The following is an 18,209-nucleotide window of genomic DNA, read 5'->3' as shown; positions in this document are numbered from 1 at the left end:
GCTGCGCGGGGTCTCAGGTGGGCTATGCAGGGTCTCAGGCAGGCTGTGCAGAGTCTCAAGTGGGCTGTGGGGGTCTCAGGTTGGGCTGTGCGGATTCATTCATTATTATTAATATTCATTTTTATTTCTTTTATTCTTTAAACTTTTTTCACTTAATTTTATTACTATCACAAAGGAGCTAACAAGTCCCTGTGTGATAGCATTTGGAGGTGACAGGTTCTCTTTATTGAAACTGTCACCTCCAATACAGGAGTTTGAGCACAGCACTGTACTGGAACTCCTGTGACAGCTGAGATGGGAGGGCTTCGAGTGCAGCTCTCCCATCTTAAGGTGCCCATACACTGTGCGATTATCGTAAGATAATCGCGGGAAATCCCGCGATCGTACGATAATCGCAAAGTGTATGGAAGGCGTGCGACCGTTTCTACTGTACGGTCGCACATCTTTTGTCTAACGAGCATGTTTGGCCAGCGAGGGGTCGCAGTTGGGACGGGCAGACCATGGAAGACTGAGGAGAGGAAGCAGGGAGTCAGGGCCATCTTTAATATTGCGTGGACCCTGGGCAAACATATTTTTTGGCCCATCCCACCCCTACCGCCCCATGAAATGCCACACAGTCATGCTACGAAGTATATAGCAGGGGCCAGCGCTGGTGCAAGCATTTTTGCCTACACAGGTAAAGTGCATTTTTCTGCCCTCCCTCCCCGCTTGATGCCCCTAGGCGGCTGCCTACACAGCTTTACGCCAGCGCTGTCCCTGGATCTACCATAAATGATGTGCTAGAAGGGCCAGTCTGATTTTATACAGATTAATTGGATAGTTTAGGTAGATTTTATCTATTACATAGATTTGGTAGATCTAAAGTTGATTGTGCAGAGATTCTATGGTCAGATTGTTACATATATTGTGCTTCTAGCATTTATCAAGCTATGTAATATGAGGAGAAACCTAAACAATCCATACAGATCATATTAAATCAGGCCGGTCCCTGCACTACATAATTGGTGGTACAAATTAGATGTTATAGAGTATGGTCAGCCTATAGGCAACATCTAGACTAGTAGTGGAGCGCAATGGAAGAGCCAACAACACACATTTATCGAGGGCAATTGATCACATCTGGAGCAGACAGAATCTGCAGCAGTTGCCCATAGTAACCAATCGGCTTCTCTCTTTCACTTTCAAAACTTAGCTGTATGAAACTGAAGATAGAAGCTGATTGGTGACGATGGACAACCACTGACACCCCGCCAAATCATTGGATTCAGGTGTTTTGTGAAATTTCCTGGCTACTAAATATTCCGCAGACACCTGTTACTGGTATTATAACAAAGTGGAAGCAACTGGGAACAACAGCAACTCAGCCACGAAGTAGTAGTGGTAGGCCACATAAAATGACAGAGCGGGGTCAGCGCATGCTGAAGCGCACAGTGCGCAGAAGTCGCCAACTGTCTGCAGAGTCAATAGCTACAGATTGGCACAACAACAGGTGAGAATTGGAATTAAACTTTAAACTTTGCCCCAGGAATATTAATGAACTGTGTGACAGAGCTGGAAGAAAGGGATGAGAGGGGGCACAGCCTGGGGACATGGAACACAGCTTCTTGCTAGGACTGTCACCCTCTCTCAGGGACACTCGCAAGTCTTCGGCTCTTCTCATCCTCTGCAGAGGAGGAAAACACAGCTCAGGATTGGACATGTTTCTTCAGCGGGCCAGTGGAGGAGGGGGGAGGAGCAGAGCTGTGGACGTTCTTCCCGTGCAGTGTACCGTTCACCGGCTACACTGTCACCTCTTTAACCCTTTGCTGCAGAGCTCTCCTGCTCAAGGGGAAGCTGTTTTCAACACCTCTGCCCTGCGGTAAAGATAATCCTGAAGCTGCCGTGCCGTTAGACCGATGCTTCCCTACCTCATACCTCATGCCGCATGTCTGGCTGAGCCCGGCTCTCTCCCTCTGTCTGTCGGTGCTGCTGCTGGGACTGCTCTGCAGACGCACACAATAAAACCGGGCTGGCGTGGGGATGGAGCGCAGTCCCAGCATGAAGATGTTAGGTGTGGAGACCTGGCGGGAGAGCGCTCTGAACCCCCAGGACAAGGCGAGGTAGGCGGCCGCGTGGCCCCTGTGAACGCGAGGCCTTAGGCGACCGCCTATCTCGCCTAATTAGAGAGCCGCCTCTGTTTGGATGAGTGAGGGAACTTCAAACATGAGCTCCAGGTTTAGGATGAAGGAAGGAAAATGGAACAATCTAGGACAAAATAGCTGATTTGAACAAATTCTCCAATTCAGCTCACTTTCCAGTTCAGCTATGTTGGCCTAGATTGTTCACTTCTCCTGCCTTCTCCAAACTCTTCACCCTTTAGTGAATAACCTTGTTAATGTACAAAGAGAATACGTACCCAACCATTTTGTGCATTCACCTGATTGTTCATGTAAGAGATATGATAGGTTTAGGTTATAATAACCGTACAAACAGCCAAACTGACAAATTAAAGGGAAATGCCACCTTTTCGAAAAAATAATAATAATAAACACTTCTTCATAAAAGTAAACATGTGCATTTATTATTCTGCATTGGAGCCAGTCAAGCATTGCAAACACAAGCAAAATACAATGGGGTGATTTACTAACCTAAACACACGCACGCACCAGGTGCGTGTGATTTTCACACAGGAAAACGTATTTATCAACCAAAAAGTCTCTAAAAGCATATTTCCACTAATGCCATATATGGAAAAATCATGCACATGATGCATATATAATGCTGCTTCACAGTTTAGACAAAAATGGTTAGCTCATGCATTTACATTCCTGCATTCATCAACGCAAGCAACACAACATAGAGCTAATTTACACAACATCACCTTGCAATTCATGCTTGGCTTTGCACAACACACCTGCTGGGTGTGTACACACTACAAAGGTGTTTAGATTCCACCCATAGATCATGCTGGGAGGGAAAACACTACAGAGGTGTATACATGTTCGTGGTGTGTTTATAAGGTTAGTAAATCAACCCCAATCAGTCAATTGCAGGTGCAATGCTCTGACTCCTGCAGAGTCTACCTATGTTCTATGTCCACATTTTGGTACGGACATGCAGTAACATGGATGGGATGCAGAATAATTGGACTACAAGTGTGGTGATGTAATCACACTTGTTTGATGGGGGGGCAGGGTTGCCATCTGTACATGTTTCATATTACACCCTAAATATGGATGTAACAAAAAACATGGTCAGAAAGCTTAAATTAAGCCTTTAAAAGTGTCTTGTCAACTCAGCTTAGGGTTATATATAAAAACTGCCATCCTCTGACTGTTAACTGAAACTTGCCTGCCTGGGAACATTCAGGGAGTATATAAAAGAAGAAAGAGGTAATTTGCAAAAATATTGCCTGACTTTGTCCATAATTGATGTATTGCAGACATCCCAAATCTCCCGGACGCTTCGGGAGTCTCCCGCTATTAGATAGCGGCTCCCGGCCGCCCGGGAGAGAAACACTTCCTCCCGGAAAGGTTTGCTCTGCTGAACGTTTTTTTTTTTCCTTTTCTGACATCGGGAGCCGTGGCCTGTCATCAGTCAGAGAAAAAAAAGGCATAGGAATGCATAGCTAGATTCCCATTGGCTATTTCACTTTGCAATAGCCAATAGCAAACTAGCTAATGCACCCACCCACTGCTGCTGTCAATCAGCAGAGGGGGACCTGAAGTTTTCTATCAGGTCCTCTTCTGGTGATTGAAAGCAGCAGAGGGCGGGTGCAATAGCTAGTTTGCTATTGGCTATTGCAAAGTAAAATAGCCAATAGGAATCTAGCTATGCATTCTTATGCCTTTTTTTTATTCTGATGACTGCAACTGTCAGAATTCTAAAACAAAACAAACAAACCTGCAGATAGCAAAGAAGCTACTGCTGCCTGTGCTATCTCCCATCATTTTAGGGGGGTGCTCTCTCCCCGCCCCCCCTAACCCCCCCCCCCGCAGATGGGGGGAGGGGCTATGAGAGGGCACCTCCCTGAAATGAGAGGGACACCTCCCTGAAATTGCTTCTTTCAGGTTGGGATCCCTGGTATTGTTCAAAGAAAACTTAAATGAACGGTTCAGTGACTTAAGCTGGCCATATCTGGGACACCCAATCCCCCTACCCCCAATAATCAGCTCTTGTCAAAGAAGCAGGTCTAAAACAATCTTGGTTGAACAGTGACACCAGCTGCTGTAAGAAAACAATAGCCCAGCAATGGGGAAGCCCCCATCCATGCTGTAAATGTGGATGGGGTAATCAAGAGTTTTTTCTCACCAAGCCCATGTAGGTTACATAATTACATAGTATTTGAGGTTGAATAAAGACGTAAGTTCATCAAGTCCAACCTACTGCGTGTGCGCATTTATGTTTGAGCAGGTTTGTGCGTGTGTATGAGTCCATGTGTGATCTTGTTCTTAGGCATACCTGTACCCCTGTATGCTATGCCCCCCGAGGAACTCGTCCAAGCATTTCTTGAATGCTTCCACACTCTTAGCTGAGATCACTTCCTGCGGCAGCGAGTTCCAGACCCTAAGCGCTCTAACTGTGAAGAACCCATTGCGCCCTGTGTGTTGAAAATGTTTTTCCACCAATTTTTGGTGGTGCCCTCTGGTCTTTGTTACGGAGCTGACCGTAAACAGTTTTTTAACAATGTTGCTGTCACCATTGCATAGTTTATACAAGAATATCATGTCCCCCCTTAATCTCCTAACCTCCAACGAGAACATATTTAATTTTAACAGCCTTGTTTCATAGTTTAGGTCCTCAAACCCCTTAATGAGTTTTGTTGCCCTCCTCTGGACTTTTTCCAGCTCAAGGACATCTTTTCTGAGTATTGGTGACCAAAACTGGACCCCATACTCCAGATGTGGCCGAACCATTGATCTGTAAAGTGGCAAAATTATAGACTTGTCCCTGCAATACATTCCCTTCTTAATGCAAGACAGTACTTTACTTACTTTGTTTACAGCAGCCTGGCACTGCGCGCTGTTCTTCAATCTGATGACCCTCAAATCCTTCTCCGTTTCCAACTTCCCTAGTGGCACACCCATAAGAGTATAGTCCATTTGCCTATTTTTAACTCCAAAGTGCATTACCTTGCATTTATCTACATTGAATTTCATCTGCCATACAGTTGCCCACTCCCCGAGTTTATCCAGTTCCTCCTGTAATGTTATAACATCTGAATCCATGTCTATTACCCTCCCAAATTTCGTATCATCAGCAAACACTGAGACACGGCTACTTACTCCCTCCCCTATATCATTAATAAATAGGTTAAAAAGCATGGGACCCAGCACAGAACCCTGGGGTACGCCACTCACGACCTCCGCCCATTCTGAGAAGGTGCCGTTTAGCTATACTCTTTGTACACGTTCCTTTAGCCAGTTTTCTATCCACGTGCACACTACTTCATCTATGCCCATAGCCCTTAGCTTGTATAACAAGCGTTTATGTGGCACCGTATCAAATGCTTTTGAAAAGTCCAGATCTCTACTTACCTCTTCGTAAAAGTTCAGCAGGTTGGTCTGGCAAGAACGATCCTTCCTAAATCCATGCTGGTTATCAGTTATTATGCCCTGCACCCGGACGAATTCCACTAAGTAGTCCTTAATAATTCCTTCTAACAGTTTACATACTATGCATGTTAGACTAACTGGTCTATAGTTCCCTGGTTGGCATTTTGACCCTTTTTGGCCCTTCGCCAGTCGCTTGGCACTCTACCAGCCATTACCGATTCCTTAAAAATGAGGAACAATGGTTTTGTTATCTCCATGTGCAGCTCCTTGAGTACCTTGGGATGTAGATTATCGGGTCCTAATGCTTTATTTGCATTTAGTAGTTTAAGCCTTTGTTGTATCCTGGTTTCAGTCAACCACTCAGGTGTGTTTTTTCCTGTATATTAAACCCGTCTGTTTCCTTGGTGAATACCGTCGAGAAAAAAGTATTTAGCGTCCTTTATTGGGCCTATCTGGTCCTTTCTCCCCTTTTTTACTGTTTATGTATTGATGAAAAATTTTGGGGTTCCGTTTACTAACTGTGACGATATATTTCTCACTTTCAATTTTAGCTGCCCGGACTACCAGTTTACATCTTTTGTTACATTCTTTGTAGTTTTGGAATGCCAATACTGACCCCTCCGTTTTATACTTTCTAAATGCCACTTTCTTTTCCTTAATGTGTTGTTTTACCGTTTTGTTTAGCCATATTGGCTTTGTTTTTGATCTTTTATTTTTGTTACCCAGTGGTATACACCTGGTAACAGCATTTTTAATTTGTTCTTGAAACAGTCCCACTTTGGTCAAAGTTTAGTTTATTAAATAAGTTTTCCCATTTTCCCCCCTTCTTGCCAGCCTGTCCCTCCTGAACAGGTTGTACCCTTCTATGTTAGTAGCCCAATCGTGTGTGCTGTCTAACCATGTTTCTGCTATTCCTACTATATCGTAGTCCTCCTCGAGTAACATAACTTCAAGCTCTTCTATCTTATTTACCAGACTTCTAGCATTCGTGAACATGCATTTAATTTTTTGAATTTTTACTGGTTAAATGTTTGCTCCCTTCTTGCTCACCACTACTAATTTTAATTGTAGGTGTAACATAAGGTGTAACAAAATGAATGTGATGTGGGGGTATAGAGGGCAGGAAGAACATATTAGGTGGGGCCCTCTGTGTAATTTCTCTTCATTTGAGTTGGGTTGTGTATTTTCAACAGTGGGGTAGATGGCTTGGTTAGCATTCTGCTTCTAACAGGACACGGGACATATTAATTACACCTGTACAGGTCTCTAGGCAGCGCACTCTTTCATAACAGCTAGCAGTGCAGCCATTTTGGCATCACTAACCATAATCAGACTCATATAGGAATAATTGACAGACTGTATTTTATTAATTTTATACAGCACCAATAAATTCCTCTGCACTACACAAGCACATAGATTATTCATACCAGTTCCTGCTTGTAAAGCAGCTCCTATTCACGTGTTTCTAGACGCACAGTCATACAGTTATACACACTTACTTGGCTTAATTTGGTTAGAAGCCACATTATAATTGATCTTTGCAAGTGAATCCCATCAACATGTACACATCCCTGTTTATATAAAGGTGTCGGGCCACTATGGTTACATGACCAATGGTATATATTACAGTTTTCTTTAATAAAAATGATAGGCTTTTTGATACTTTTTTTTAAAGTGTACCAGATCAACTTAATGTAAATCATCTCATCAGAGGGTTTTGCAAATATGTAATTCTATATAGTGGTAAGTTAATATGAAGCCAGCCATATTTGCTCATAACATGCACAGCTTTTGTTTCCTGGTTAGCAGCACTGCGCAGTAATTGTGACTTTTATTCAGTCTACCAGGCAGGGTCTGTCTGATTAAAAATAACAGATTTGCAGCCATCTCTAATAACATGAAACTCCATATTGTACCTGTTAGCAAGATGTCACGTGATCTTTGCTAGGCTTTAGGCTGCATGAGGGAGCCCAGAAGCTAAAGTTTTTTATTATTAATCTCTAGAAAGGTATGCTTTTATGCAAAATAAAAAAGTGATTTGGTCTCTGTTAATTCCTGTGTATGTGCTTAAGAAGCCAATATAAGCTTAGTGTGACTTTCTATGTGAGTCATTGTCCTCCTGTCACATGGGGGAGAGTGATTTTTTTTTTTTTTTTTCGAAGCCCGTGGACGTGCATCCAAACTTCCCCCTGTGAACAAAAAAAGTGAACCGTGAAATCACAGCACACAAAAAACGAGCACAAGGGTGCAAGGTCCTTCGAAAGAAGGGACCTACTTTCCCGACCCCCCGGGGCGCAAGGCTCCTGACAGGGGTTGAGACTGGTGGTCCACCAACCCGAAGGCCGTGGACCATTTGCTTTGGGGACCTGCCGAAACAGGTCCCCCTCAGTACTAGGCAAGTGGGATCTCCCGAAGAGAAACCCACCTCCTGGGTGGGAGGAGACAGAGAACCCCGTTCGAGGCACAGAATCTCCTCCCAGCGTCAGGAATAGGCCCCGAAGAAACCAGCACCTTTCGCATCTGTGGGTGAAAATTTAAAATAAAAAAGTGCCAAACGTGGATAGAGTGCTTAAATAATCTAAAGTGCCAGTGCACCACTCTGACAGGCCTTAGGGGCCGGAGTGCAAAAATATTGCCCCAGACTAGCCATAAGGCCTGTCTTGGAGGCGAAGTGCAGAAAATTGCAATATGGTGTGTGACCAAGTGCACAGTGAGTCATGTGGGGTCCCATGACCACGACCACGGGCTTCTGCCGCCCCCGAACCCTCTAGCCTCGACCAAGCTTTGCACCCATTCTCTCAGGAGGCATTAGCACCTTCAGAGCCTCCTGCCTACAACTGGGGACAAGCCCGGCATAACCGGACCAGAATCAACCCAGGAGGAAAGGAGGCCCCTCCAGCACCCACCAATCACATCAGGGAATACCGAGCATCTCTCCGTCCCGGTGGATCGATGCCTTTCTTCCCTGAAAACTGATAAGAACAGATACTACACTTGATCTTAGCCAAAAGGCCGAGAAGCGAGAGTGATAATAAACTCAGAAAACCACTGTGTGTAGCTTCTTTATTCTTGGAGGGGATTACTCTGCCCTTATGCAGTGGTGGAAACTCCAGTGGAGTACAAAGTCCGACTAGGGAGACTTCAGGCAATGCTTCCAATGCAATGCATGCAAATAGCCAGAAGAAAAAAGGAATTCTGGGTAAATACCATTTTACAAGGAAGACCTGTGAATAGATTTCCTACTCACCTAGATTTTAAAGCACCGGGTTCAGATTTACCATTAGGCACAGCAGGTACATGCCTATAGGCACCAGAGGCTTTCCCGTAGGCTGAATTAAAAACAAACAAAAAACATTTATGTCCAGCTTCATTCTCCTTAAGAAGAGGATACAGATAGTAATAAAAACCCAACTCCTCACCACTATATCCAAATAAAAAAACAGTTTTGGATTTAGACATTCTTTAATGATTTTTTTTTTAAGGAAAACAGAACTGGACTCAATCATAATTTTTAATATACCTGCTTGTTATGTTCCTGACAATTACTGAACTCCAGAAAAAAAAACAATTTTGGGGAAGGGCACGAGTCATGTAAGTTACCTCTAATGATTAATATCTAATGCTAGGATGGCTACTGCTATGGCAATGCCATATTTTGGATTTACCCTCGCTTCCATTCCCGGTGACATTGGTGATCAGGGCTGTTAGAGAGAGTAAACGAGAGAGCGATACAAATCCAACAGAGTAAGTTCTAACTCACTACCCAATCCAAATCTAAAAAAAAAGTATTTTACTCCACTAATCTTTGCTTTTGTCATTTTGAAAAGCATTATAAAGGACAAATAGTGGTAAAAAAAGCAGTTGACAGTTTAACCAATCATTGTTTGAGTATTAAAGCAGAACTAATTCACACAAAACATTTGGGGTCCCCAGGACCTCTTGCCATAACGTGCAAGTATTCACGGTAAATTTGCACATTATGTCACACTTCTACCAGCCAGTGATGTCATGTCTGTGCTCCCCCTCTTTGCACGATCACTAGCACTTCCATCTTCTTCTGGTCTTCCTATGGGTCCAGAGCCCTCAGCTGTCTTGATTGGTCAGTATGACATGGCTCTCAAACATGCGCACAGGATTTACTTAATCCCAGCATCCATGGCATGCCAAGTGTAAGGCCATAGCCGGGAGCTCACGCGCTACTACGCATGCGCGGGTACCAGTCTTCTGGGTTGCCGGAAAACATGCGTTAGCACGCATGCGCTCACAACGGAATGTTGCACACAGGAACTGATACACTGGCACACAGGAAATGACTCACGGCCCTCTAATAGATGTTTCTATTTAAACCAGCTGGTCCAATGGGTCAGTGCTGAATGGTCTTTCAGCTTGTGTTCCTGCTGATCTGTTGCCTGTTACCTCAACCCGGATTGCTGCTGACTTCGACTGCTACCTTTGCTACAGCAGCCTCCTGGGATTACTACGTCAGATATCCCAGAAGGAATCAGCTTCTACAGTGCAGGTGGAGGACGGACCTGGTGGCATGTCATTGGAGGCCAGCTGCAAGAACACAGAAGACACAGCCATCTCCTAATGATGTAAGGAAAGAAGATGGTGGCGTGGGACTCAGGTGGCGTGTGCCAGGGAACTGGCGGCAGGACAGCACTGGATTTACTGGGCATGTGTTAATTGTGGATCATTGTGTGGGTTTAAAGTTACATTTGAAGTCCTACTTTAATTATTCATGATCTGTGTAACTGGAGGCATGGCAGGGGTGTGTCTTGTTTGAATATACTTTGTGCTATAATGAGTATGTCTTTCCCATCTCCGAAACTTGGGAAGTGTGTTTTTGTGCTGGTTGTGTGTGACAGATACATTGCCTTGGTTCTCTACACTGTGTAACTGGAGGCATGGCAGGGGTGTGTCTTGTTTGTATATACTTTGTACTATAATGAGTAAATTTTTCACATCCCCAAAATTTGGGAAGTGTGCTTTTGTTCTGGCTTTGTGTGACGGATACATTGTACAACTAGCAATGGTCCTCTACACTATTATACTCTGCGCTAAAACTTTTTACAAAAACAAAACCGGGAGAAATGGTGATTCAGACCTCCTTGTGAGCAAATCTATATAGCAAATATTGTGTTCAGTGTTACTGCATTCTTCTCTAGGTGACTTCATTTGTAAAAAGAAAGTGAAGTCTGCACCAAGTGTAAAATCTGCTCTCAGACAAATGTTTAGTTCAAAGCAGCAAAAACAAATAGGACCCAGACAGATATTAGGCTGCTGAACGCACAAAGGTTAATTGCTGTTTTTGGTGAGCGGCAAACCAGTCTAGTGAGAGAGCAGTGTCTTAACTCTTTCAGATATGGCACAGAAGACATGCATTCTGGGTGTCCAAGTTTCAGAGAAAGAAAGTCAAATGGCTCAGTAAAGCAAAATTATTTATAATGAAAATGAAAGAGCCAGTCTGCTTAAATCTGATATTCTTAGTTATAGCTGGAGTCTGGGTACCTGAGATAGACTCTGACTTTCTACATGTTTCAGATTCTCCAACAGCAAGATCTCCCTGCCTTAAATTCTAGCTTTATATCTGTCCACCTGGGAGTTCTGGGTGTTGCGACCCACCTTGTTGTGTTCCAGCTTCTCCTGTTTTATTTTACAGAATAATTCATTTAAAAAAATCCAACAAGAAGAATGGGAAGCCGTCATAATGGCCACAGGAGGTGTGCAGACCCACGAACCTAACCACCTGAGAACTTGCCTATATTTGTCCCTTCATTACTGGGCCATTTTTCCAGCTTTCAGTGCTGTGATAGTTTGACTGACAATTACTCGGTCATGCCACACTGCTCCCAAATTAATTGTATCTCTTTATTTTTAGGCAGATTGAGCTTTTATTTTATGGTATTTAATAACCAATGTGTTTTTATATTTTTCCTATATAAAAGCCAAAAAATTGGGTCTGCTTACCTACATTGGTAATCAATGGCACTATAACTCCCCTCCACTTTAAAAAAAAAGCCCACAATCATTGTTGGTCAGTGGCACTTTAAAACCCCCAAAAAACAATCTAACAATCATTGGTGGTCAGTGACGCATTAACCCCCCCACAACAAAAAAACAATCTTACAATCATTGGTGGCCAGTGGAACCTTAACCCCACCCTAAAAACAATTTTACAATATTGGTGGTCAGTAGAACTTTACCCTTAAATACATTCCTGCAATCAATGGTGGAACTGTAAACACCTTGTACAGCTTATTCAAGCCACTTTTTTGGTTCAGTCTACTCCATTGACACCCAGCAAAATAAAACAAAGGCATATTCGGTACATCTCTGCAATACATGCACATTTCCCCATGTCTTATACCTTTAAAAATGGTGCAAGTAAAGAGCAGCATCTGCTAAGCTGCCAGAAATCCAGTGAGCTCCTAGCCTCCTGTGTAAGCTGACATTATTGCCACTGCTGCACTAAAATCCCAAGCAGTGTTGTCAGCCCTGCACAGTTCTCCCCCATTGGACCCATCTCGGTTCAGTAGTCCAGCAGGGGAGAAAGTTGGCAGGGCTGACAACACTGCTTGGAATTATTTCAGTCCAGCAGAAGCAATGTTGTCAGCTCACTGGCCTTCTGCCAGATCAACAGGTATTTTTCTATACTTGCAGTATTTTTAAAGAGAGAAAACGTAGGGAAAAGTGTATGTCTTGGAGACACACACTGAATATGTTTTTTTTTTTTTGCTGGAGAAGACTGTACTAAAGAAGAGGCTTAAACAAAGGTCTCCAATGTTACAGAACAATTACAGTTGGATGTGACTATCTACTACTAGTATCTACCATTGCCTGGGTAATTGAAAACCTTCAAATTCAAGGTCATAGTGTATCTAAACCCAAAAAGAAAAATGTCATATGATACAGCTTAACAGTTTTTAGATGAAGTGGCTGCATTAGTTTTCTTTTTTTCAGGCTTTTCTCTGTTTATTTTCACCTGGTGAATAACAACTTCCTGTCCTTGGGTGGCTACATTTTTGCCTTTTTTTTTTTTTTAACAATAGATCTTTATTAAGATTTTTTATAATGCATAACAAGTATAATACATTGTTGCCTTTATCTATGGAGGCAGACAGAGTTATCATCCAGGCTGGACTTCCACCATGTCTCCCTTTGTTATGTCTATTACATTCGAGGTACAGGGAATATTACACTTGTGTTTTGGGGTTTAGATACAAATAGCCATTTGCCATCGCATATCTTTGCAATTACATTGAAAAGTACCAATTTTTAAAGTGATCTTTGATGGATGCAAGATCTGCTTCTGGCCTAAATGATGCTTCACTTTTTCATATTAATTCGAAAACCTTGATTGAAATTGCCACAAAAATACAACCATAGGCTAGAGGTGTGTCTCCTTGAGCACATAGTGCCACCTACTGGACAGTCAGTGCCTAGCAAGTTGTACTAACTTGACAAATGTACTACGGTTACAGTACAAAAAAAAATGTATGTGGGCACGGATTCAAGCATGGTAGCCAAGCCACGTTTGGCTCAGGGAATAGTGCAGCACATGCACAGCAAAAACAAAACACATCTATGCCAAAGGCGTGAGTGAGATACCAGGCCCAGGGCTAGTATTCATCAGCCCTGGTGATGATAACATGATAGTGGTGATGCTGATGGACTCTTTTAGGAGGGTTTTCAAGAATTCTTGGCCATCTGGTATAAATCATAATGCCTCCAGTGTGACATCCTAGTCTAGACTAAAACAAATGAACATATATGTAAAAATGTTAACAATTTTAGGGTATTTTTTGCCTTACACCATATAGTTTATACCTGTAATTTTTTTACATGTTCATTTTTTTCATTTTGAGAAAATATAAATCAAAATTCCAACCAAAATCTAGGTTAGGGAGGAGTGGGGTAGTAGGGTTCAGCCCCTCAGTTGCACATTTACTGCCTTCTTTTACTTTGCCCTATAGTAGATCAGGATTAGAAATATATAGGCTTCTGTTCTTGCAGGGGACATAAAGTTCTTAGCCAAGGAGGAACTGACGTATCTAGATAAGTAATGGGGAGGAAGGCATCAACCTGTCCTGACCTACAATAGTTTATTGTATGAATTAGTATGGAAAGAAGTTGAGTACATGTAGCCACTTCCTTTCATGCCACTGCAATGATCCTTCCAGCCATTCCTGATCAGTGAGACTAATTATATGTGCCCTTACAGACCGTCATTAGGTCAGTTTGGCCTACTTTTAAAACAGGCTCACACCATTTTCCAGACCAGATCTGGGCCAGAAAATGGTGTGAACCTGCCCGCAGTTCTAGTGCATTCCAGACCAGACAAAATGAGACATGCAGTATTTTTCTGGTCTAGTCTGGAACGGACTGCACTGGTGTGAACAGAGGCCAGACACTGCATAGGGATACATTAGGATGCATTTTGGATCTAGTCTGGTCTCGTCTGGTTTGCAGATGATCTGGATGTGGTGTGAATGGGTGGGCCCTGAGTGTGACCAACTTCACCAACTGGTGACAGGTTTCCCCCTCATGCATTAGGAAATGGTCAGGTAAATAGCCTTACAGAAGTTATAACCCGTCTACAATGAAACCAAAACAAAACCAAAAAAGAAGGAAGATCTGGCTGGAGTTGATCTTTAAACATTCCATAAATGTGGGTATCTGATTGCTTCTGTCCAGAAAACTGCCCTCTTTTTATCAAACATGTTCATTCTCTATTCTATTAAGGTAGCTTTCTCCATTACTATCTAGGGGTCTATGACAAAGAGTACAGACAAAACAATCTTAACCAGCCAATCACTTGAGGCTTCCCTAGACTCACGATACATAGTACAAACACCGATTTTAAAACATATTTGCTCACATAGTGTAACAATACCTATTCTTGTCTACCTGCTAAATTACAAAGTTACAAGAACTTACAAAGTTGACTGACACTGAATATTTGTAAATGTTGTAAAATGGTGCAATACTGACCTCTAGTGTCCATTTTGGTGTATTACAGATATAGGTCAAATCTGTATTCTATGACTGGCCACACACTGAGGTGCAGGCATACTGTGATGGTAAGTAGTGGTGCCAGTGTTCCATGTTTGCACCTTTGGCTCCCAAGTGGCTTCAGCAGCTAAGCTCCAGGTTTGTTCCTAAGCAAACCCTCAAATCCAGAAATCCCAGCTCATGAGCTGCTCCAACACTCCCAGCTCTGACTCCAGAGCTGCTCCTACATCCCCAGCCCCGGCTCCAGAGCTGCTCCAACACTCCTAGCTCCCAGCACGGTCTCCAGAGCTCCTCCAACACCCCCAACTTCAGCTCCAGAGCTGCTCCAACACACCCAGGTACCAGCTCTGGCTCAAGAGCTGCCCCAACATCCCCAGCACCAGCTCCAGAGATGCTCCAACATCCCCAGCACCAGCTCCAGAGCTGCTCCAACACCCCCAGCTTCAGCTCCAGAGCTGCTCTACAATCTACTGCTCCAACTCCAAAATGATTTAGAGCATCTCTGCTCAGCTACTGCTTACAAAGAGGTACAAACTGCATAGCTTTTCTTGAACATCCCCAGTTTGGCTCCAGCGCTGCTCCAACACCCCCAGCTTCAACTTCAAAACTGCTCCAACACCCCCAGCTACCAGCTCTGGCTCAAGGGCTGCTCCAACACCCCCAGCACCAGAGCTGCTCCAACACCTCTAGCACCAGCTCCAGAGCTGCTCCAGCCCCCCCAGCTTCAGCTCCAGAGCTGCTCTAGAATCACCTGCTCCAGCTCCAAAATGATTTAGAGCATTTCTGCTCAGCTACTGCGCCCAAAGAGATACAAACTGCAATGCTTTTCTTGAATAATTTAAATAAAATAACAAATAAGTGCTTCAGCAATACTCCGGGGATCACCATATGAAAATACTTACTGTTCAGTAAAATCATCTTATTTGTGTTAGGCAATCATCCTTCTAATGGCCACTTGAGCTGTAGTGACAGGGGGGCATCATTGATTTAAGCATAGCATGTGTATAGAAGAGGTTCCCAACACTAACTGGCGAATTATTTAGGTTGCAGGAGGGAATGTTATTGGCCATTCCTGCCCATGTTGGGGGACTGGAGTTCTACTTAATTATATCTAGGGGGGGGGGGGCAATTACTGATCTTGAACTTGCTTTATTGGTGGGTTTTACCCTGTCAGTGGTTGAATAGTACCTACCTAATGTCCTCTGGATCCCGTGGTAAGTCAGATGCCAGTAAGGAATTTATGATTTGGACAGGTGGTCAGGTGCAGTTTAGTGTTCACAGTTTGCCTGTGACTGGCACAAGTTTGTGCTCAAACTAAAACTGTTTATTGTTATGACCAAATAAGTATGAGGTCAATTGATTCAGTAAAGCAATGGTCTTGTCCATTCAAGGGATGGAGTCTTTACTTTTTTATGAATGATCATGTCATTGTTCATGTCTTTTAATCAATTAGAAAATCTCCACAGGGGGGAGATTACTCATTCGTCACTGTCCCTGTGACACCAGGACAACAAAAACCTAGGAACTTTTAGAACACATTGGGCCTAATAACCTATCAGTGGTGTGACAATGAAATAGTGCAGATTGCGATACTAGTCCAACAAATAAACAATGGTTCACAAAGCATGTTGGTGAATGCGACGTGTATCAGAAATAGGTAAATCCAATTTGAAGCCCCTGCAGCTAAAGAGGAGATAGCTGTCACTTATTGATGTATAGCAAGTGGCATGATTTCAATCCAGAAGAGTTCCCAGTTTTGTAGTTTGGTGCCACTTTTAACATTGGCCCATGTGTGCTTTATGGTACACACAGGCTTGGGTGAGTTATGCAGCGCTGTTATCCCCCTCAGAACAGTGTGTGGATTTACCCCAGAGTTGGCAAGTATATTTTATACCCCTTGCTCTAGAAATGTTTTTTTCCAAACATACATGAAGACCAAAATAAAGAGCACAATCTTACCAGATGACGGTAGGGAATCAATAAACTCATAAACACATTCTTCCATCTCATTAACACTGGAAAATGGATGATTAGACCACACAGCTGCCGTTATAAGTGGACACTTCTCTATGATGTTTCCAAATACATCCAAAAACTCCTCATAACTCATGGCGTTTACAGCCTGCATAGTCATTCTGATAGTCCAACACAGAGAAAACAGATATGTGATTACAGAACGTGCAGGCCAGTACAGACAGGTTTACGAATTTAGTTAATAAGTTCAATTTTAACTGATTACTGAACCGTGAGGGCAGTGACCTCAAACTGAAGTTCTTTGCTTTTCACTGAAGAATCTCATCTACTAAAAAAGCGTGAATTTAATAAAGAATTTTAACTGAAAAAGGAAACTTGATACCAAGCTGTTCAATGGTTCACACCAGCCGCCCTACGCTCACCCGACCTGAACGTTCGTACGGGTGCAGGTGTCCCTGCTCGGACGCAGACAGGATCCACCCTGTCAGCGCACGAGTACAGACACCCGCACGGACGTCCAGTTCGGGTGAGCATAGGGCGGCGTACGGCTGTGTACTCCCATAGAGAAGGACAGGCTGCTGCATACAAATCACACGCAGCACCTGTCCTTCCCGGGATCTGCCTGATACGGCCATGCAGGCAGCACGGATCTGTACGGGCTGGCCGTTACCTGTGTGAATGAGGGCTTAAAGTTTTCATGCCCAAAGTTCAGTTTTAAGGGCCCATTCACACCATGTCCGGATCATCTCCAGACCAGACCAGATTGTTTCCGGACCCAAAAATGTATCCTAATGTATCCCTGTGCTATTTCTGGCCTCTGTTCACACCAGCGCAGTCTGTTCCAGACCAGAGCAGAAAAATACTGCTTGTCTTATTTTGTCTGGTCTGGAATGCACTGGAACACATAGAAACGCATCAAAAACGCATACAAACACACTGGATTGCACTGGAATGCACTTGTAAGACCATTTTAAGCGGAAAAAATTAAAAACACAGCAAAATCCTGGCAAAACGCAATGCACTGCGTTCGCGATCTGGTCCACAAAATGGTGTGAACCGGCCCTAAATAAACTAAAAAAGAAGCATAATTCCAATAACAGCAGTTACAGTGAAGTTATTTTTACTACTACAACTGTTACACGTGTATCAAAATTCTCTTAAAGTGACATTAAAGGATGAAAAAAAATGTCCCTCCCCCCCATGTTGATGTCAGCACTTACCTTAAATGATGTCTCTTAATCCGATCTTCTTCTTCTTTCCCCATGTTTTCATCTGTCCCTCCAGCGTTGCTGAGGGTCTCAGATCCAGCGCTGACTCCTCTCTGCTTGCTGGCACTTCTGATCCCATGGTGTCTGCATGCGGGTGAGTTTAAACCGCTGTTAAAGCGTTTTTTTGTTTTTTTAAAACTGTTTGCCTATATCTATTGCTTGCTAGCAGTAGATATAGGCAAAAAAACGGGAGGGTTTAGAACCCCTTTAAATGACTATAAACTGGCAAAAATATAAAATTGTGATCATGTCCTCACATAGTTTATGGCCTAGCTTTAAACTTTTTGGGGTGTTTGTAAATGTATTTTATTTAACATTACTTGTTTTTAACTTCTTTTTTTTTTAACTTAACCTCATTGCCATCACAAAGGGAGGCTAACAAGGCCCCCCCCCCCCCCCCCCACATACCAACACTCAA

The 18,209-nt window shown here is 43.3% G+C and overlaps 1 protein-coding gene across 1 annotated transcript in view; it reads right to left on the bottom strand.

Moving 5' to 3' along the window:
* URAD (ureidoimidazoline (2-oxo-4-hydroxy-4-carboxy-5-) decarboxylase) overlaps positions 1-16,740 on the bottom strand; it is a 28,129-nt gene extending 11,389 nt beyond the window's left edge. Inside the window, exon 1 of the mRNA XM_018567802.1 lies at positions 16,509-16,740. Coding sequence (XP_018423304.1) covers positions 16,509-16,683 — 175 coding nt within the window. The 5' untranslated portion in view covers positions 16,684-16,740. The remainder of the gene's footprint in view (positions 1-16,508) is intronic.
* Positions 16,741-18,209: the final 1,469 nt, after the last annotated feature.

The sequence above is a fragment of the Nanorana parkeri genome, unplaced genomic scaffold (assembly GCF_000935625.1).
Source record: "Nanorana parkeri isolate BGI_ZX_2015 unplaced genomic scaffold, ASM93562v1 scaffold1095, whole genome shotgun sequence".
NCBI classification, from domain to species: domain Eukaryota; kingdom Metazoa; phylum Chordata; class Amphibia; order Anura; family Dicroglossidae; genus Nanorana; species Nanorana parkeri.
The sequence above is the reverse complement of the archived record's forward strand: the minus strand, read 5'-3'. Positions and strand labels throughout refer to the sequence as shown.